This window comes from Podarcis tiliguerta, assembly GCF_965153285.1.
Source record: "Podarcis tiliguerta genome assembly, chromosome: 6".
In the NCBI taxonomy this organism is placed as follows: Eukaryota; Metazoa; Chordata; class Lepidosauria; order Squamata; family Lacertidae; genus Podarcis; species Podarcis tiliguerta.
This window is the reverse complement of record NC_139539.1, coordinates 35375292-35398328: the sequence shown is the minus strand read 5'-3', so window position 1 is coordinate 35398328 and position 23037 is coordinate 35375292. Positions and strand designations below refer to the sequence as shown.

The 23037-nt window shown below is 41.8% G+C and overlaps 1 protein-coding gene and 1 long non-coding RNA gene across 2 annotated transcripts; both read left to right on the top strand.

Moving 5' to 3' along the window:
* The first annotated feature begins 691 nt into the window (after positions 1–691).
* On the top strand, positions 692–17866 carry CAPZA1 (capping actin protein of muscle Z-line subunit alpha 1). The gene is made up of 10 exons (XM_083444559.1): positions 692–830; positions 7379–7442; positions 8603–8654; positions 8962–9025; positions 10441–10647; positions 11479–11558; positions 12469–12547; positions 13132–13203; positions 14254–14316; positions 16803–17866. Exons 1-10 carry the CDS (start codon positions 696–698, stop codon positions 16941–16943), a joined length of 957 nt encoding a protein of 318 aa, XP_083300685.1. The 5' UTR covers positions 692–695; the 3' UTR covers positions 16944–17866.
* Positions 17867–18884: 1018 nt separating this feature from the next.
* Positions 18885–20364, top strand: LOC310679446. The gene is made up of 2 exons (XR_014512269.1): positions 18885–19077; positions 20245–20364. It is a non-coding gene; the product is annotated as an uncharacterized lncRNA (long non-coding RNA).
* The last annotated feature ends 2673 nt before the right edge of the window (positions 20365–23037 follow it).

Genomic DNA, 23037 nt, shown 5'->3' with positions numbered 1-23037 from the left:
CTTTCCCTTTTTTTTAGGGCTGCCTTCCCGTGTAGTTTTTTCATTAAAAGGGACGCGGCTCCGATTTTTGATTCCCCCCCCGTGGGATTTTTTTTAAATTTTATTATTGCTTTTCTGCTTGGAATTGTAAAGTGGTCTTTAAGGGTTGGAGTTTTTTTACAAACGGGATATACATTTTTAATAACTAAGTGCGCTCCACTGAATGCATGCTGTACATGTGAAATCCACAGCAGGCAGATACAAGAATGTAGCCTGATAGTCCCTGTTTTTAACCATTAGGAATTTGGGCGAATGGCGTTCTCCCACTTTCCTTTCTTTTTCAGGATGATGGGTGTTTTTGGGGGGGCAGACAGAGAGACATTTTTTAGCACGCCTTGCGAAATCCACATGTTATCCGGCGAACGGAACTGGGCTGCGGTACGCTGTGTCCGCCTCCGATATAATCTGAGCGCTGGGCAGGGTTGCGCCCTGGGGCATTAAATGGGCGTGGCCGGACGACTCCTTCCACGTTACAGTAGCTCTGCCCTTATCCATCATGGCGAGCGTAAACGTCACTCAGCTCTACACAGCGAGTAGCGGCCGCCTAGTTACATTGCTTTGACTTAAAAGGGCAGGCTTGCCCGTACCTAAGATGGCGCCTGTCCGCTTCAATAAGATCCCCTGAAAAGCAAAGAAGCGCATCGCTCACCATTGACATGTGGGCTGGGTGGTGCCTCGCCTCCAGCCACGCCCCCATTCCCAGCACGCTTTGCGCTGGGCTGACAGGTGGGGCTGGGTTTAGAGAACCCAAAATGGCGGACTTTGAGGATCGGGTGTCGGATGAAGAGAAGGTAATAAGTTGTCCGGGGAAGAGCAGAGGGCTGTTTCTGTGTTCTTCGGGCACAAAACGATTATTTTGTGCACATAGCGAAGCGGTATCCTCCTCCTCGGTTCTTCTTGCTGGTGTTTCTAAGGCTCCTGAAAGTGTGAAGCCTCGTGAGCTGAAGGTTCCTTTTACTTCCTCGATTTCGAGAGACTCGTTTTCTCTGCTTTTTCCCCCCACCCGCCGTCTCTTTTAATAAGTTCAACTGCAAGAACATTCGCCAGTGCCTCTTTCGACTGATGGGGGACTAAATTGTATGACAGGCTGTCCCCGATTTCCCGTTTTATTGACATCTTCCTTTGCTTTATGGGAAAATGCATACGCTCATCTACGATGCCGCTCTGATCGCCTGATATTTAGTTACCGGTTTATTTGTTTTACCGGTCCGGTATTTATTTACTACATCTTAATCTTGACTGTTTTATCGTCACGACAACCTGTGGCGGGGATTGTGCTGTTCTTGTGAAGTGACAACACTTATGAACGTTATTTTGCGCTTCTGCTGTTGCAGTGCCCCTTGAAGGAATTCCCCAGTGTAGGAGAAATCCCAACATTGTTAGCCTAACAAAATAACATTCCTTGTTAAGAAATGTAGTATTGAACCCACAGTACTCATTTTGTTCTCTCAGGGGCACAGGTGAGCGATTTTTGTGGAGAGCTGAGGAGCAGTTTGAAAGGATTGTTATCTCCTATGTATAAATTTCATTGTTGATCCTGGAGAAACAGGTTTTACACGTTTCAAAACAATTCACCAGGGTCGGCATTGGGGCAGAAGAAATGTGTGTGCCATATAGGAAGCTTTATTTCTCAATCACTTTCAGCTATCCTATTGCCTGTCCAGTCTACAAACATGTCTCTTGATCTTTAATGGAATATGCTTTTGACCCAGGGAATTTTTTCTTTTGCATTTCTGCTATGCCATCAGAGCACCTCTCGCATGGGAAGGAATACAAAGGGGTGCTACATCCAGGCTATGGAATTTGTTTGATCAAATAATAGTAGGTGTGCTTATACATGAATTATAAAAATGTAAGGAAATAATTGGCCTGTGCTTGAGGCAGGAGGTGGAAGCAGTTGAGTGACAGGAACCGTGTCATACAGTTCAGTGTAGTTACGTTAGTTTTTTCGCCTTACTTGTGGCTCCTAGACACTTTCTGAGGAAATACAATCATCAAACCTTCTAGTGTTCTAATAAAGGTAATCTTATTTGCTTTCCACCCAAGTGTTTAGCTAGTGACTTGGAAGCAAATGCTTGTTTGATCTGCAACATAGCTGAGAGAACCATGCCAGGTAAAGAATGGCATGGGTGTATGTGTGTGAGAACGCATACATACTACTGCAGCCAATACAGGACATATACCCACCTTTCTGTTTCTAATCAGTTTTCTTCTAACTAAGTCACTTGCAAGGAAGTGGAAATGCAAAATGCTGATCGCTTTACAGATAGATTTGATGGACTCTTTTGCTCCTGGAGTTTTATCCTATAGGGTTCAATTTGAGGGGGGTGGAATATCCATGATTATGACATCTTGACAGCAGGATATGAGAAACAAGGTGTGTGAATACTTGTCTGAGATTGAACATGGTAACTAGGCAGTTTCTTGTCCCTTCTTTCCAGTTGCACATAAGCAAATCGTGTAAGTATGCACATCATTTTTGTAGCTCTTCTCTGGTCATGGGCAAGCATCTTAAAGCTAGTCAGAAAGCTAGGGAAACAGACATCCACTCCATTCAGTGATTGCTGCTAATCTGCAGAAGTTGCATTTTTGCTTACTTTAGCTTACTTTGGCAGATGACACAGAAAGCTGAACAGCAGCAAATGAGACCTTGTTTTTATACTGTAGGCCCAGTCTTGGCATTTAATGACTTACAGAGTTCTGTTAATTTCTCCACTGTCCAAATGCTATTCCTTTCAGTTTATAGTACTTAATTTAAATCTGAGTGAAAAGAGTTCACAAAGTGCACATCAAAGAGTTCTTTATGCAAAATTACGGTATTCGGATAGTAAGGTAAAGGGACCCTTAGAGGTCCAGTTGTGGACAACTCTGGGGTTGCGGCACTAATCTCGCTTTACTGGCCGAGGGAGCCGGCGTACAGCTTCCAGGTCATGTGGCCAACATGACTAAGCCACTTCTCGCGAACCAGAGCAGCGCACAAAAACACTGTTTACCTTCCGGAGCGGTGCCTATTTATCTACTTGCACTTTGACGTGCTATTGAACTGCTAGGTTAGCCGGAGCAGGGACTGAGCAACGGGAGCTCACCCTGTCGCGATGATTCAAACCTCCGACCTACTGATCGGCAAGCCCTAGGCTCTGTGGTTTAGACCACAGCGCAACCCACGTCTCTTATTCGCATAGTAAAGAGATGCAAAAAAAATTGGGCTGAGGGCACCATGAAACCTAGAATCTGTATAGTAAGAAATTACAAGGAAGTGTTGATTTGGATACATTGCATAGTTTAAAACCTACAGGTTATATATTGGGAATTTCAGCTTTAAATTTTGTAAGATTACTGTAGGACATGGCAATGAATTGCTAATTCAGCAAAGGCTAGAATTACTGTAGTCACAATATTCGATTGCAGTCTGTCTGAATATGTAGAGTCTGCATGTATCCATGACAACCCAAATACAGTAACCTTTATTTTGGTGCATTTTCTGCTCCAGAGAAGGGAAATCAATTTCTTCCAGCTTTGTTTTCATGTGAAATTGAAGCAGATGGGGACCTGTCTGCATTAGTACGCTAAGAAAACAGAAGTCAGATTTGCAGGTTGTTGATAAGCTTGAAAATAGCACTTACCACACCAAATAACTAGAACTTTGCTCAGTTTAACAAAGGCAAATGCATTATTTTTTAGCTTAGCCATAGCTGCTATGCCTTTATTTTTCTAAAGAAATAAAATAAGGCTGTGTGATTTAATGTATATGTTTGTTTTTCCCTTGCAGCTTGGACACATTCATTGCTTGATATAGGTATCTTGTCAGAGAGAATGGAAATGAAAATAGATTTCAGCACACTGATGAACACACACTTTTTGATTAGTTGAGTTTGGATCTGAAATCTGAAAACAATCAAAAAAGTTTTAGTACCCGTGATGAATTTGATAGGACTGTGTCCACAATAGATTTGTGTTTTAATAAGTTGCTATTAGTTGGATTATAAAAGACTGCAAAAGCGTTCTATTCCTCCTCCTCCCACCCTGCTTTCAGTTTCTCACTTTGTCTGCTTGTTATTTTTTGGGTACCCCTGAGAGATAATTGTAGGTGAAGATGGTCAAATGAGGGGAAATGGATCCGATACTCTCCATTGAAATGAATCCTGGTGCTTGTTAGACAAAGTAATATGTTCTTTGAGCACAGTATTTGTAGGAGTGCTTTAATGCAACCAGAGCGTCATGCTTACTGCTTACAGATGCACTTTCTAATAAAAGCACATGCTATAGTTTGAAGGAGACTTTCAGCCATCTAGGGCAATGCTCGGGAAAGTCTTAGGGGAAATTATTTCTAGACGTTGCTTTTCAGTAATTTTCACCAGGGAATTATTAATGCCCCCCCCCCCCCAATTGACAGCAGTGGCAGCTTGGTAGTGGTGGGAGGATATACTCCATTCCTTGTTCTTCTTTTATACAGATTCATGTTTCAGAATCAAAATATAGCAGTCCCTTTTCTTCCTTGGCATTATGATATGATAGACACTGTGTTCCAGTTCTGTTACATACACCAAAAGGCAGAGGAGGCTTTGTTCCCAGCTATGTGCCTCTCAGGGCTACATCTATGTGGGTGGAGTTTGGGGGGGAAGGAGGATAGGAGCAGGTTTCTTTTGGATAATATGGTGCTGCAGTATGTATTAGGCCAACTTGTGTAGTGCTCTTAGAATCATGACAGTACAACTGTGCATCTGTTTCAGGTCCAATGATGCTTACATGGGGGGGGGGAGAGGGGAAGTACCTCTAGTGGGGGGACACGTTGTGCTCCTTCTGGGGGTAGTCTTTCCACCTTTGGTCCCAGCCCTGCCACTCAGCTCTTACCTAGAAGCTGTCAGCATGAGACAGCGGCCACACTCCAGGAAACAGCTTCAAATGGCCGGCCAAACCAGGTGAGGGTGGCTGATGAGTCTCAAACCCTACATGGACTTCCCCTACATGCAAAGACAGGTTCTGGTGAAATGAGCAAATGGTGGGTCCAGTGGTCAAGAAGGTAGTTTCTGCACATGTTGTAGAGGGAAATGAGGGGCAGATGGGGCTTGTCTACCTGGGAAGGTAACCATAGGAGAAGAAATACAGTGGTACATGGGTTGACAAACGTAATCCGTTCCGGAAGACCATTCAACTTCCGAAACTGAGACGCAATGGGTGGTCAGCAAATTCCATTGAGAAAATGGAGAAACAGGCCTTGGAAGCTGTTTGACTTCCGAGGCTCGTTCAAAAATGGAAGCATTCACTTCTGGGTTTTCAGCATTCAGGTTCCGAATCGTTCGGCTTCCGAGATGCTCAAAAACGAGGTTCCCCTGTACTCTGATCCTAAACCTCTGCTGCCTTGAGGGGAGGGGTATCTTTGGGAGAAGAAAATGCTAAGGGATAAACCCTCCACAAATCCAGAATGGAGTCCCTAACATGGTTGTATGGCACCTTGTACAGCTAAGCTGGTGCCAAATGTATTGCTTTGCTTTCCTTTGGACCACATCAGCAAGGGGGGGGTGTCTTGTCATCTGGGCAGCCCAGGACCTCCATACACATTGCCCTGGCTTGCACCCTCAGGAGGTCACTTCACTGTTGGTAACACAGTGGTTTGACTTCACTCCCGGAGGCATGCACCATTCTCTCTCGAGACAGACGGATGCCAACAACAACAAAGCTTGTTTTTATCATCTAACTAGGCATGCTAATGTTTAAATACAATAAAATCTGCCTTGGATCCACGTCATGTGTTTTTTTCTCCTCTGACGTGTTAAAATTTGGAAAAATCATATAGATAGTAGCTTTGTGTGATGGTGAGCAAATGCCACTTGGGAAACTCGCATAGATCAACTTATTCACTCACCTGTGTAGGACAATTGAATACAGGCAGTAATCCAGGCTTCCTCAAACTCGGCCCTCCAGATGTTTTGAGACTAAAATTCCCATCATCCCTGACCACTGGTCCTGCTAGCTAGGGATCATGGGAATTGTAGGCCAAAAACATCTGGGGGGCCGAGTTTGAGGAAGCCTGCAGTACCTATTTCATGCAGGGGTTCTGTTCCCAGCCTCCATGCATGTCAGTGGAGCATGTATAAGCATGCCACACCCCGTTCCACCCTCTTCTGGGTCCAAAAGGACCCGCTCATCAGCAATCACATATCAGTTGGACCTGGCTAAAATGGTCACCGCCTGTATATGAAGTGGGCTTTAATATCTATGGCTGTAATCCTATGTTTGCTTCCCTCAGAGAAAGTTTTGTTGCTTTATGTATATGTATTACTTTCAATGAAGTTTTTATTCAACCATCTTTTTATAGCTAGAAAACATGAAACTCATCCTATATCAATCTCAATCCCTTGTACTCTTCTAGTCTAGATATCCCTAATATCTCTTTAGATTGGTATCCTTTGTACTTTAGGAGGAATTTGAAGTCCCTCAGTCACCTCATAACTGTTCTGATTTAATGCTGACCTGGAGCATTTGCTTTCCTAACCAGGCATCCTCAGCAAAAGAATTGCATCACGACTGTGGGAGATATGTAGTAAGCACATAGATGTCTGAATCCCATTTAAAAAACAAAAACAAAAAACCTTTGAGGCAATCTGACAGAATGCAGATATTCCTGAAGTCAACAGGAGAGTATTATTATTACTTCTGCCAAAGTCTGCCATCTTATGATCAATAGTAAAAGAACTATTACTTGAAAATATTTTTTTCACTTTGAGTGCCATTTGACTCAATTTACTTGGATGTTCATTTGATGTGAAAACTAGGCCTGTTGATATATAACGTGGACCTTAGGATATCAGTCACAAATTTTGGGGATGTTAAATTTTTACATTGTGTACGTTTATATGGAAGAGAGGACATGACAACAGATAGTAGATCATAAGAAATTTGTTTTAATACCAGAAGGGACAATCTCTCTTCTTTAGGGTATTTATACCTGTAGCAGTTGTGTTGATAAGGAAGTTTCAACATCATAACCCTGCATAAAATGGAAAATCTGAATCTTGTATACATGACTGGGAAAAGTACAGAAGCTCTAACTTAGATTGTCCCCTGTGGTTTAACAGTCTTTCAGTGACCCATTTTATGCATGTTGCAGTTTGCTGTTGCCCACCCCCCAAAAGAGGAACATAACTAATTAGTTTGGGGTTTCTCAAATGGGATAACCAGGGACTTTCAAGGGCACCAGTTTGCACTGTTAACTGGATTGCAATATGACTCTGCTGTGACTGCACCTGTTGCAACTATGCATGTTGTGTGGCTTCAACTGCAGCCACTGCTAAATATCTGTTTAAGAGCACAGACTGAAGCCCATCTGATTTATTTGCAGGTGCGTATAGCTGCAAAATTCATCACTCATGCACCTCCTGGGGAATTCAATGAAGTGTTTAATGGTAAGTTAAAAAAACAAAATGATTCATATAAGTTCTCCATTTTATCAGTTAACAAAAAAATTATTGAATGCCTGTGAGGCTATACTGAACTATTTAAGACCAAAGTTCTTGCTGTTGGGGTTACTGTCATTCAGAAATAGGGAATTTGGTGTTTTTAATAAATAAACTCGCCTTTAAAATGTCTTCTGTACCAAAAATTGCGGATTGCTTGTGAGTGTCTTGGCTTTTGGTGGTCTTGCATTTTATATACGTAGGTCTGTCCCCAACATCTTATTTTTTGTGTGACAGGGCAATTGGGGCTATGCAGACAAATAGCTGCTATACTGCTGCCTGATTCAAGTAGCTGGGAAGGAAGATAAAACTACATATGCTGCTTCCTGCTGAGTGAACATGAATGCTTTTGTGGTGCCAATATACATGTAAAGTGGGAACTTCAGTTGTTACTTATTATTTACTAAATTTTTATACTGCACTTCATCCATAGATCTCAGGGCAGTTCACAGCATAAAGTTACCTCCGGTAGTTCATAAAGAAAAGGTGTTCAGGAGCAGCACTTGAACTGTCCAAGTAGCACTTGTATTTTTGTCAACTGCCTCCTTAGTAACTTTAGAGATTATGGGTCTTCTCCGGAGTCATTCATAGAAATGCAAAATTTCGCACACAAAACTTATCTGTTCTCCAGTGTGCTCCTTTTTGGTATCCAGTATCATTGTAGTAGAGAACTCCAGCCTGGTTTTTGTTTAAGAAATAAAGGGGGTGGGGTTCTGATTCCCACCCAGCCAGTCAGCTGTTTGCTTAGGTTCCATCTAAAAATGGGTGTATAATTGATTTCCCTCCACTCCAGTCTGAATAGTTCTTTAACTCTTTGAAACCTAATCCTTTGACATATACTATACTAAGAAAAATACTGCCTCAAAAGGAAATACTTTTCAGAAGTACTCCCTATATCAGAGGATATTCTAAATGCAACACACTTTCTTTATTTTTCTGTTAGAAGCTCTCACATTCCTAAAAAATGAGAACGATTTTTTGTCAACATTTTTTTTGTATCCAATCCAAACAATTTGTTGTTCAAACATTTATCTGTGTGCTAGTAAACATTATATTGAAGCAGTGCAATTGTTGCTCATCTGTATGAATGTTTTCTTCTTCTTTTTTAGATGTCCGGTTGCTGCTTAACAATGACAATCTTCTTAGGGAAGGGGCAGCCCAGTAAGTACCCCTTATTTTATGTTAAGATCCGTGTTGCCTCAAGCTATGCAATTTGTTCATAAACCACTTCAGTAAAGCTTGAAATAGGAGGGATGGAGGGATTGTTGTATATAATTGTTTCCAATACTGAAGTGAGTTTGTTCACCATAAACCTGCCAACTATAGAAATTGTATGCTTTCTGCAGTGGTGAAATATTAATAGAGGCCCATAATTTGCAAATATGTTTGAACACAGTAGGGCTATGTGTGTTTTCTTTCTGCCGAGTCAGGATCTAATATTTTCTCACTTGTTTTCTGTCTCTTACAGTGCATTTGCCCAGTACAACATGGATCAGTTCACTCCTGTGAAGATAGAAGGATATGATGATCAGGTAAATTATTCTCCTTTCGATTCTCCATGGTGTTTGCATATTGAACTTCATGTATAACTAGATATTAAGACCTCCTCTGTGCCTGGTCTCCCCCACCTCTCTTTATGCTTGCAAAATGCTTGTTCTTGTGGGAATGATTAAAGGTTGGAGATCTTGGGATGTCATTCAGGTTGCATATATTGGCACTGGACATCACGTGTGTGGTGAAGGAGAGAATTTTGAGCATGCCTGTATTTTAATGCACTATAAAAAAGTGTAGTTTTTAATATGTGGCGCAGTACTGCATTAAAGTATTGAATCTGGTGAGAAGCTGGAAAGATTATGGCTGGCTTCACTGCTTGCTGCCCAAAACCTCCTCCAACTCCCCCTGCAGGAACAGGAAGCTCTATAGCCTCAGGAGGGGTGGAATAGGGTGAAGACAAGACTGCACCCCAGCTAAGGGGAATGTGACTTCTGGCTACATGTTGGGGAAAGCAAGCATGTGCACAAGCTTTCCTTAAAGGTGCTTCAACCATATGTTCCCTCCCCCCGCCATACCTCTTGCCATCTCTTTCCTCGCCCAGAGGACTGAATCGTCAAGCAGCAACTAAGCATGGCTGGCTTTAATGCCTTTAAGGCAGCATCATTTTGAACAAACTGTAGGTATCCAGCACAGCCTCGAAACCTCTTCAGGTCTGAAGGTGGACTTGATACCAGCAAGGTAGTGAAGCAAGAAGAGGGCAGCTGGAGCAAAGGGAGAAAACGCTTCGTCAAGGGCATTGAGGTGGGGTGACAATGATGGGAGGGGGAGGGCTTACCAAGTTTTATGGAGAATATACTAATTAATGTTGAGTTTGAAAAGAGATATAAGGTTTCCTGTTCAGCAAAGCTGTTGAGTAGTCTCTTCCTTGAGGAAGATGCTTGCCTCATAGGGGTTTTCCACCTTCCCAGGAAGCTACTGGTGGTGCAGGGTTACACATCGGTCACTGATATGATCCAGTTTTGTGCTTCTGCCTTAACTTGGCCCTTTAAGAATTAGGTTACTTAATGCTTCTCAAGGGTCCCTCTTGCAAACAGAGAAGGATCTATCTTTTTTTTTTTTTTTTTAATGTACAGTGGTACCTCGGTTTAAGAACAGCCCTGTTTACGAACTCTGCAAAACCAGAAATAGTGTCCCAGTTTTCAAACTTTACCTTGGGTCTAAGAATGGAATCCAAACGGTGGAAGGGCACCGGTGGCGGGAGGCCTCATTAGGGAAAGTGTGCCTCGGTTTAAGAACAATTTTGGTTTAAGAATGGACTTCCGGAATGGATTAAGTTCATAAACCGAGATACCACTGTACCTGAAACAAGAGCCAAGGAAGCCTGTAAGAAGGTGCACTCACAATGGCTTGCCAGTGTTCTAACTATAATAGTTTTTCTGTTTTTCTTTTTAAGGTTTTAATTACGGAACATGGTGATCTTGGTAATGGTCGATTTCTAGATCCAAGGAACAAGCTTTCCTTTAAATTTGATCATTTAAGGAAAGAAGCAAGTGATCCCCAGCCAGAGGACACAGATGCAGCGCTGAAGACCTGGAGGGATGCCTGTGATGGTGCACTAAGGGCCTATGTGAAAGATCACTATCCACATGGCTTCTGTACTGTTAAGTATCCAATGTTCTTCTCTGGGGACTCATTGTTCTTATGTTGACTAATGTAAAGAACAGAAAAAGTTTGATTCTACCAGTGACATAGATGTCGTTAGCTAACATTATTAGCACTTTGTTTTTTCTGTGTTGCAATGGGAGGTTAAAAAAGTGTGTGTGCTACTTACACATGGCCTAGAAATATGAAAGCTGAATTAAATAACCTTGAAATGTATTTTATTGGCTTCAACGAACTCCAGCATCTTCCCTATTCCGGCTACAAAATGGAACCAAAATATTCCCTCCCTTTCCCCCTTGACAGAAGGACAAGTGTAAAATGGTGTTGTGCTTAAATGACATACAGTGTATGTCTGACATTTAAACAAAATGGAAGAGAAATCCATTTGGATATGCAGGCAAAAAGGGAGTATAGGATAACAAATTGGCACCCAAGTAACACATCATTAGTCAGGAAAGCAGGCTGTTGTTTTCAGCCTGATGCTCTTTAGAACTGGTTTTACCAAGAAATTGGGTTCCCTTTGGATGTTACAGCTGTTGCATGGGAGCTGTTTTTCCATGGGTTTATTACATAGTATTGATAGTATTGACGCATTATTTACAAGTCTGCCAGCACATGGACAGGACCATTTGCATAACGCTTGCTGCACAATTGTCATCTGACTGAAATTGAGATGACAGTTGGGTGGCAATTTGTCTGCTGCTCGTGGTGGTGGGCCATGCCTGGAATAAACCTACAGAAAAGTGTATCCCACTCTGCTGCTATATCTAAAACCAGCTGAGTTTGAAGTTTTTGTGTTCTCTTATGTAAGCTTCTCTTCTGGAAATAGGTTTACAGTAAGACAATAGATGGGCAGCCAACAGTCATTGCTTGCATTGAGAGTCACCAGTTTCAGCCCAAAAACTTCTGGTAAGCATGTCTCTGATACATAATCTTTATTCAGCACAAATTAATCCACACTGGTCCATCTTATCCTTCATGGCTTGAAAAAGGGGACTATCTACTGTGACTTAATGGACCACCTTCTCTGGAAGTTTAAATTCCTATGAGGCAGACCTGCTCTTCTTTGGACCAAACTATGTGGACATTAAAAATGCAAATAACATCAGGTGGGGGCTCATAATCTTGATCGTAGCAGGTGTAGAGGAGGGATTTAACCCTTCCATCCTTTGAAGCTGACATTTACATTTGTGTGAAATCACCCATTGGCATTAATAGGGGATTTCCACCCAGAGCAAGTCTCACCTTAAAAGGAAGGATTTCCCTCAAAACCAAAGCACACGATGAAAGGCTTTCTTTGTCACCTGTGATCCTGATAATCATATCCTATCTATGGTCTCAGAATTTTTTTAAAAACCAACCTGCATGTGAAAGACAAGGAGGCATTTAATATCTAATTTAGCTGAATCAGAAGAGAGGCAGTAGCCTTACTTGTTTCAAAGCCCAAAGGCCTTAACTGTTGCTTTAATCTACTGTCAGAATAAATTACCACAGGCAAATCATTTGTGTTTTGGACTAAGAGCACACTCCTACTCTTTTGTATAACTCAATTTTGCCTATTTTGTTATAATTAACAAAAACAGTAGTTCACTGGAAGCTCTGCTTTCAGAATGTGGATAAGAGTTCAGCTGTGAAGTAATGTTCATCTGCATAGGAGTTGTCAGCTATATAAATTCCAAGCAAATATGCCTGAACAAGTGAGACCAGTAAACAATTAGCCTGCTTCAGTAAACCTATGGTGGAGGGAGGACTTGTCCAGTTCACTTTTGCTCTAAGGAGCTATTTGGTCACTGCAAGTGTCTGCTCTGTTTCTGTGTAGGAATGGGCGCTGGAGGTCAGAATGGAAGTTTACCATCACACCACCTACAGCTCAGGTGGTTGCAGTGCTCAAGATCCAGGTCAGTTATACAGAAGCAATGCCAGCAAATGCAATGAGGCTTCCTTCAGCAGTTTCTACATGTCTTGGCTTAAAGAAAACCTTTCGGTTTAGTCTAGAATGATGAAATGAGTGCTTTGTTGGTTGGTACCTTCCCAGAGTAGAACTTTCGAAGCTACAAGTTAACATGCCTGACTGCATAAAAAGGCTCTCACTGATTTGCATAGCCAAGATGAAATGTGCTGGAGCATGATGCAGCCCCACTTTGGTGTTTAAGGCAACAAAGCCCTGTATTCTGCTTTTATCTTCAATACAATTGAAATTGAAACTGAGCCTTTTTAAAAGCTTATCGGCGGCAAAGTCTTTGTCAGGATTCTTCATGATACAATGGCTGTTCAAAAAGAAAGATATTAGTTGGATCATTTTTTAAAAGACTTTTGGGAAATGATGCATATTATGAGAAGAAGCTAAACTGCTGTTGAGATGTTTAGCTTTGGGGTTGGGAGGTGGAGCTTTCCCTTCTGCCTGTACAGTACTTAGCACAACATAGTCCCCCAGGCAGAGGCTTAAATACTGCTTAAAACTATGGGTTTTATTTTAATCTAGGTGCATTACTATGAAGATGGTAATGTGCAGCTGGTGAGTCACAAAGACATACAGGATTCTGTAGCAGTGTCGGTGAGTGCAGCAAGTTTCCTTTATACTACATATAATTTTGCTTTCAAACCTGGGGGGGGGGGGGGAGGAGAGAGGGAAGGCTTTCTTAGGATGACATTTTCAGTTCCCTTAGAAATTTACATGCATAGCCCCTGCAGATATTCATGCCTAACACATGGATATCGGGGAGAACTGTGTGACCTTGGGAGTGGGACTGTTTCTATCACTCATGCCAAACTCAAATATCCAAGCAGTTCCTGATAAGTGTTTGTGGGCAGCAGGCCATTTGTAAGAAACACTCCAGCTTCAGGAAGTATTCTTTCTCCAGGCTTAATGTCAGGAAAACAGCTTTATCTACATGCTGTACCGCATGCATACCTTCTCTCAATATATTTTATCACAATCCCAGAATTGCAAAGAAACCCTGTTTTTATTGAACCATTATATATAGTGGGAGGGTGGGGTGGGGTTTTTCTCAGAAGGGTCGTAGGAGATGGGTGATCTGATATAATGGTCTGGTGTTGCAGTGTATCTGAAGTACATGCACACGAAAGCTTATACCCAGAACAAACTTAGTCTCTAAGGTGCTACTGGACAAATTTTTTATTTATTTCGACTTCGTCAGACCAACACAGCTGCCTACCTGAATCTAGTTCCAGATTACATATCATCATTCCCTGTTCCCAAAATTTTAATCTTCAGTGTATTGCTGGGGGAGGTGGAGAGAGAGATCAGGTCACATGTTTGATCTCTTAAGTTGTATTTTCCTACAAAGGACAGCAGTCTCTGCCTAAAACTTGCTGTTTTTTAACTATGTAGCAAAGGAATTTTAAAACATTCACTGTAGTGGTTTTCAAAACACTAACAGGTACACTAACCAATTCCATTAGTCAGTAATCCGTTTAAAAATAAATCAAAATATAATGTCTATAATTGACTATATCTTGAGGGATTGGGAGCTGTGGTACTCATGTTCACTCCAAAACTTGGATGGGAATGTGAGTTCCCCATAGAACTTTTAGATGTTGAGCATGTGTTGATATGCTAATTGTTGCCTGTTCATCTTTATAGAATGATGTCCAAACAGCCAAGGAGTTTATTAAAATCATTGAGCATGCAGAAAATGAGTACCAGGTAAGAGTATTGTTCTTTAACAATATTTGTTTTAAATTAACACCTTTAGATTACAGAAAGAACATTTTATATTCTAAGCTGCATCCATTTATTGCATTTATATCCCACCTCTGTTCTGTAATAGAACTCAATAGCTTTCATTGGATTCCCATGCAGTCTGTCGTGCAGGCACTGCCTGGACCTGCCGAACTTCAGTAAGGTTCCTATGTTCAAGGCCCTTCATGCAATGCCCTATGATAATCTGTGTATTATCTCCCCATTTATGTATTTATTTAGTTACTGGATGCACCATAACTGACAAGGAATGTAGTTTTTCTTCTCTATACAGTCATACATGTGGCTGGTGCCCATTGGGTCTGGTAGGATCGAAGGCAAAGAAGCCAACAGGAGGTGGAGCCAGAGGCAATGACAGGCAGAGCCAACTGATCTTAGTTTTGTTCCCCATCCACCTCCTTGCTAAGTTCTGCAAAGGCAACACTGAGACTGAGGGGTAAGAAGCCAACAGCCGCTATCACCTCCTGGACTGGTTGTAAGATGGGGCGGGGTGGCTAAGGAGGAAATGTTAGTTGGTGGGACAGTGCCTCAATTGTCCTAATGGACCAGCCGCCACTGCAAGCATAATTACAGGGTTTATATAATTATACAAATTGCCTAATAAAGAAAGATCTGGGGCAGGATTTAAAAGTGAATATAACAATAGAATAGAACTATAAAGAGTAGACTTGAGAACAGAAACTCATGAGCAACAATTCTTTTCCCCATTCCCATCCTTAATAATTTGACTCATAACTCCAGGAAATGGATACTTTCCCCATCATGGTACTGTACACTAGGGGCCTGGTTTCTGACCTGGCTCCCTCCCCACCCCCAATGAAGTAGACAGTAGGGCATGACTATGTTGCTAAGTTATTTCAGAATAATGTGCAATTGCAAATGTCTGTATTTCCAGAACATAAGCCTGTAGGTTAGGCACAGGGAACCTCTAGCCTGCCAGGCTTCTAAATCTGGCCCCTAGTGCTCGCGCTATACCGCACCCTTTATATATAGTGGTACAAATTCAGACACTTACCTTACATGTCTACTGGATACATCTACAATTTCCAGGGACATCATACAGTTGTCAGTGTATTTATATCATGATCAAGAAAGTTATAAGCTACTTATCTCTGGTTTGCAGAGAATCACAGATTTGGAGAGCCAGCTTTCAGCTGTTACAATGGGCAGCGACACTTCTACCTGTGGACTTTGTGCCCATGTCTGCAGTCATGAGCAGTGTGAGCTATAGGAATTTCAGTGATCTCATTCAAAGGTTCAAAGGTTGCTGCACTGGTGCAGTCAGCGTTCCATATGCAGGAGGAGAGGGGGAAGTATCATAGCAGAACTGGAGGAAACAATACACTTGTCATTCAGAATTAGAGTGGCTCCAAGTACACAGTAGAGTGTTGAAGCCCTGTCCAGATCAGTATGTGGCAATAGTATTGACAGTCTTTAGACTGTGTTAAGTAGGGTGTGGCAGCAGATCCGTTGTGTAGGAAGAGGCTATTTCTTGCTTTTGAAATCCAATCACTCCCATCCCTTTTTTTCCCCCTACATGATTGCAACAATTCTGGATTTAAGCACATGGATCTTCTGTTACCACTAGTCTGGCTCTTGGTTGTCATTGTTAACCATGCTGCTCACCCTAAGGTTCCAGGTGGATTGCAACACTTTAAACTACAACATGAAAAACAGTTTTAAAATTTACAATTACAAAAATTACCATCCTAAGAAATAGTGTGGGTCCTGAAAATATACATTTCATTGTTCCTTTTTAAAGGAGCAAAGGACGCTGCCTTGTACAGAGTCAAATCATTGGTTCATCTAACTCTGCACTGTCTATGCTGACTGGCAGGGTTTCAGGCAGGATACTTTCCCAGCCCTACCTGAAAGTGCTTGAGACTGAACCTAAAACCTGTATGCAGATACACTACTAAAGAAGTGTGGCCTTTCCCCAAAGAAAGGAGTCCTAATGTTTGTTTCTTTGCTGTACAGTGTACTAATTTCATGGGTAAGCATTCACTCAGAAGCTTGCATTGAGGTGACATAGAAAGGCTATACTGTACAGTCGTACCTCGGCTCCTGAACGCCTTGGGAGTTGAACATTTCGGCTCCCCAACGATTGAAAACCGGAAGTAAGCGTTCCGGTTTTCGAACGTTCTTTCGGAAGCTGAACATCCAATGGAGCTTCCACAGCTTCCAATTAGCTGCAGGAGCTTCGTATCAATCGGAAGCTGCGTATTGGAAGTCGAACATTTCGGAAGTGGAACAGACTTCCGGAACAGATTCTGTTCGACTTCCAAGGTACGACTGTACTTCTACCACTTGTTTGGCCATGTTGGCTGAGTGAACCAAAGGGTAGCTAAAACATGTCAAGAGATAACCAGTCTTAAGGGAACTTGTTTATGTATCATCAAGCTCTAACCTCTAGCTCACTAACTTGTTTACAGACAGCAATCAGTGAAAATTATCAGACAATGTCAGATACCACGTTCAAAGCCTTACGTCGCCAACTGCCTGTCACCCGCACCAAGATTGACTGGAACAAAATCCTCAGCTACAAGATCGGCAAGGAAATGCAGAATGCTTAAGGACGGAGCAGAGGTGGTGTAGGCAATGTTAGCATGCAAAGAAAGCAAAGCAAAGGTGGTCCTATGCCAAGTAGGTGGGTTCTCTAGTATGTTGGCACCTGTCTAGGGCTTTCAGACTTAACAGGTTTTCTAGCCTTATGGAGGACTGTCAACACACAGCATTGTCTTGTTTTCCGTTTCCCTGCCATGTAAACATAAATTTCCTTTGTAAAAGTAATCATGCATTTCCTAGTAGGCTTTCTTCATTTGGCCACTTTGGGATCAGCACGATCTGCCCTTATATTGGTTGGTAAACTTCTTTGCTGAGGAAGTCCTTCTAGAAATGCAGGTTGGGTAGTGCTGGAAATACTGTTTCCTTGCCACCAGTCCAGGTATTGTATTCAGCTTAATGGGACTGCTGGCAGCTTTAAGGTGCTGCACTGCACCAGATACAACTTGTCATGACCTGTCCCCCCCCCCCAAAAAAAAACTGCCAATCACCACCTAGCAATATCCTCTAGGCTTAGCTTTTCATGTTTGCAGGTTGTTTACAAGATTTCTCCCAGAAATCCCAAGAAGGCCAGGTCCTCTGGAAAGGTGTTTTTTGGGAGGAGTTGTTTTTGTTTTTTAAATCCAAAGACTTGAGCCACATTCTCTTCAAGTGAACTACTTTTTTCTTTGTTCTTTCCTGGAAGTACGGTTAATTTAGACATCTGCATTTTTACAGGATGGGTTCTCCATTTTCCTTTTTTAATACTTGTCTGATTGCTGCAGAGATGTTTTGTTTAGATGGAGGAAGAAATTACAGAAATAAAAAACTGTAAATGTTTAATGAACTTTGGGTTTCTTGTGCTTTAATGCTTTGTGGCAAGTTCATTGCATTTGTCCCAGAGATGTATGAATGGACATGTCTAAATGGTCAATAAAATATTTGCACCAATGCATTTCTTCGTGTCACCAGTCTTTTGACATGCTCAGAAAACACTGCTTGGTTGACTATTTGTTGAGATTTTAAATCCTTAAAAACTTTGGAGATACTGGGAATTGGTTCCTAACATGAGAATGTTTGCTAAATTGGACCAAAGGCCATTTAGTCCTGAATGCCAATTCTGATACCGGATCGCCAACCATCCTTTGTTGTTTTATTCCCAACACATTTTCTCTGATTGCAGTATTTGTCAGGGGTAATCATTATTGCTGGATCTTTACAGCAAGCTTTCTACAAAGATCCCATTTTTTATATTCTGGGTCACTAAAAACAAATCTAGGCCCTGTCATTCCACATAGTATATTTCTGGAAACTTTTTCCCCCTTTATTTTTGTTCATCACTGCTTGCAGGAGGGGGAGCAGGAATCCTGTATAGTTCATGGCAGTGAACAGTATAAAATAAAATACAATGCATCAGTAGATCAGATGGCTATATCAACATAGCAAGATGACCCTCTGGGAAAAGCCTGGGTGAAAAGGTAAATTTTAAGCAGGCACCTACATACCAGTACTGTGGTGTCTGCCTGTTTTTCATTGGAATCACATTCAAAAGTGCAAGACTAACAATTTTGATATTGGCAGACATAAGACTAACTCAGAAGTCTATACTAAGAATGTGTATCCTGATGTGGGAAAACCGCACCTGAGGTCAGTTGCCCAGCCAAGTCCTTTACTCATTAACTGTGATGAGTGACACCCAAGAATTATCTAAAAGCAGAACTTTTATTTTTTGCTTGAGCAGGAAAGGTTACAGCAGTGATCAGGAAATTAATCAGAGGGTGAACCCTGATCTGTTTACACAACAGTTTTTATAGTCATATAGGTTGCACATTCGAGACATCCCGAAATAGTCTTACTGCCAGCTTGACCACAAAGACAGAAGTTTCCACTAGCTATGTATTTCCTGTTTATACCCTTGTTTTAAATGTCATGCCCTTGCACACTCTTAAACCTTTAATTTACACACACACACCCTTATGGTTTGCACTTTCTCTGTTCCTCTTTTAAGTTTGCATTTCAGCGTGATCACAGTGCGAATACATGATCATGTTGTAAGCCTGCAACAAGCTGGCATTTGTCTTGCTTCAATTATGACGAAGATGGAGGTGGTCTTGCTTCAGTTGCAACGCTCCCAAAGATCAAAATGACAAGGCAATGGTATACAAAGTAAGGCATTCCTGGAAGTAACCTGGTCCCAACTTATTCTGGCCAGTACAGTATATGCCAATAGCAAGACAATAAACTTGACCTGGTAGCATATTGGCAACCAATGCAGAACAGGTATTATATGCTGTTACTAGGGCATCGCCTACAGTCTTTCTGCAGCATTCTACAACAGCTGCAGTTTCCGAGTAGACATTGAGAAGCGCCCCACATAGAGTGCATTGCAGTGATATAATCTAGAGGTGATTGATGTCTGGACTATTGCTGTTAAGCTATCCTATCCAGGCAAGGCTGCAGCTATTGCACAAGCCAAATATGGCCACCTTCAACTCCAATGACAGATGGATTTGAGGGCAGCTCAAGGCTACACACTGAACTTTCTGATTGAGGGAAATGTGCTACCATAAGCCCAGACTTCACCAGTGATGCCACTTTGATCAAATACCAAGTTGAGGGTATGCCTCACTCTGTGCATTTGGCTGACAATTTGGGACAACCCCATGGTTGTCACGGAGGCCATGAAGTCTCAAGCTGGCCTCCCTGTGAATGTTGAAGTCTCCTGGGTTCTTCCAACAACTCATTGGAAGCCATCTGCACCAGCTCTGTTGGGGAAGCTGCTGGTTAGTGAAATGAGCAATGTACCACTAACAATCTGCGACCTGTCTCTTTGGCCCACCCAACTCTAGATCAAGATCCTCAAGCCCATTTCCAAGCCACCATGTTTTCCTGATAATGGAGATAGACATCCTATGAATATAGCAACACACAAAATCACGTGCTCCCCCTATCTAACCTTCCCCCAGTGTAGATAATCCACTAGAGCAATACGTACCAAATCAGTCCGGAATCTAAATTGGAATGGAACCATATAATCAGTTTCATCTAAAACCTCTGGAGCGTCATTGCTACAACTTGCTCATGTACCCTGTCCATGCTCACTTAGGTTGAACATCCCCTTTATTCAGTTGGAAGAAATGTTTCACATAATTCAACATGGCATTTTACCTTCTTAAATAATCTGGTGACTGCAACTGGCTACCTTGACGTTCACCCGATTCCCAAACATTCATGCCTAAATTAATAGCAATGCCAATATTGATACAAAAGTACTTCCAACTGTCATGAAAAATGTGCATTAATTATTACTCTCTGATGCCTGTTTTCAACCAGCTACCATCTTGTTACCAATCATGGGATAAATGAAGGGACTTCACTGGAAAATGATGATCTGGCTACAGCTTTTCATAGTTCATTATGTTTACTTAGTTTGAATGAAATTGCTAAAGACTGCCTTTAAGTAACTGTCTTTTGTTTGGGCTACTTGGTGTTCTAAGGTTTTCTGGGCTAAAGCTACGCTATTTTCCCTGTATTTTAGTCAGTTACTAAAAAGATTTATATTTTGCCTTTTGAATCAATGATCCTCTGAGGAATATCACATTTAATTGAAATTGTTAGAATGCTGGAGTATGGTGTGTCATTTCCCCACCCCCAAGCATAAGAACTATTATTGCGGTAAATGTTAACATACCATATGATGTGGGTGAAAGCGCATCCGAGGTTCAGACATGGCTGAGTCACTTTGTCCCAGCAATGATGAGAGAGTCCAGGAAGCGCTTCTTTCAAACAGGCAGAATCAGATTTTATTTCAAGCTACAGACAAGAAAGGTTGCTTGACAAGCAAACAGCAAAGCTTGTTCAGAGCTGGAAAACCTCAGATGGGTTTCCAAATCCTTTTATACATACAAGTAAATGAGATAATATTTCCACAATAGGTAACCACCAGAAATTCTCTGTATATGTCTACTTAACCACATCCTACAGAATTAAGGCTATGTGGACAGTTCCCCCCCACAGGGCACCAAACCTCCTCACAACACCATATTATGAAACACATGCAACAGCAATCTGAGCTCATGCCTTTGTTGCAAGGATTTTTAAAGTACATGTGGCCCACTCAAATTGTTTCCAAGAATTGACAGACGCAGCAATGGAGAAAAAGAAAGTGGCATTTTATTGCTGAGCAATAATGACCTAGTGGAATGATTTCCAAAGACTGGGCGCCACCGAAGCTCTAGCGTCCTAAGGCTTTATACGCATGCATAAACCTTGCCCCTGACCATGTAAAGAGTCCTCCCCAACTTCTGCTTTCCTCAGACGGTACATCAGCCTGACCTTTCCCCTGATTTATAGTAAGAAAGGAGAAAAAAAACTTATTTGCCCATTACAATGTTGGTAACCCTCCTACACACCATCTGTTATAAACAGGGACGTGGTGGTTAGCGTTTTCCTGTTTTTAGTCACTGAGGGACTTGCCTGGACGGAGGAAAGTACCAGCATATCAGATTTATTGCTTCCTACTATGTTGGCGAACCATTGAGTGCATTAGAAGAACGGGGGGGGGGAGAAATGGGGCAGAGGTCATTTTGGATTTCTAAAATCTAAGCATTTAGCTCTGCAGAAGCCTTCATGATTCAAACACCCTTCGTATACATGGATATATAGAAATCATCATAAATATATATGGTTATATATGGATATATGATTATATAGAAATCATAAGCGTAAAATTCATCCAGGTAGTCCTGCTTCACCTTAAGCTTTTAATGCTAGCAAGCATAACAGAGATGGAGATGGAGATACAAGATGGAGTCGGTCTTGCTCATGCATATAAAAATGGATCTTGCATTGGCCCATCTCACATATATGCAGCCTTTTCAATAATTATAAAAATGTAGGTATAAAGTTTAAGATTAAAATAGCTTACACATAAGTTTAGAAATCAGCAATGAAGTACATAATAAAAAGTCTGCCTTCCACTTGATTTTAAGTTCATCTGAGAAATCAAGAAAATTCAAGCTTCCTAACTGATGGTGGGTGGGGAGAGAAATGGGAAAATGGCATGGGAGTGTATGTTGGAAGAGGTCTTCCTTTTTTTTTTTTTATAACAGGTCTTGCTTTTAAGATTAAAGAATGCAGTTTTGAGATCTAAAGCAAATGCCAAAGTCTGTATCAGTATATTGGGATGCCTCAATCACAATGGAGATAATTTTGGAAGGATATTTGACTTTGGAGAAATGCTGATAAGGAGGAATTGTCCGACTACGTATTTGTTTAGCTACTGCTGATCATCCTCTGAGACACAGGAACAAAACTTTTTTAATTATCAAGGGGAGGGTCTGCATAAACTGACAAAGCCATCTAAAAGGACTCGGGTTACTGAATCAACATTAGATACGCTTTGGACCTACTAGTGTCTGTTCTAAACCTGGTTTTGAGAACACTTGTGGGCCACCCTGAGTTATTGGGCATATTTAATGAAAATGCAACTCTACACCTATTTACTGGCGCTGTGGGTTAAACCACAGAGCCTAGGACTTGCTTATCAGAAGGTTGGCGGTTCGAATCCCTGCAACGGGGTGAGCTCCCGTTGCTCGGTCCCTGCTCCTGCCAACCTAGCAGTTCAAAAGCATGTGAAAGTGCAAGTAGATAAATAGGTACCGCTCCGGCGGGAAGGCAAACGGCATTTTCGTGCGCTGCTCTGGTTCGCCAGAAGTGGCTTAGTCATGCTGGCCGCGTGACCCTGGAAGCTGTACGCCAGCTTCCTCGGCCAATAAGATGAGTGCCGCAACCCCAGCCATGACTGGACCTAATGGTCAGGGGTCCCTTTACCTTTTTACCTTTTAACCTGCATTGAAATACATGAGGCTTACTTGTGAGTAGAAATGCACAGAATTGCAATATAAAGCACTTTTAATCCAAAAATGCACCCATCTGTGAGCTAAGTCACTATTGTATGGATAAATTTCTAAAATGGGAGTTGGTGAAAGTCAGCTTGCTGAGAGAGTCAAACTTCCTGCCTCCAAATTAGAGAATGCCCCAAGCCATTTTGATACCTGAGGCAGAAATTAAAAATCTGCCTCCTTTGATGGCAGTGAAAAATGTATTAAAATAACTGAATGTTTG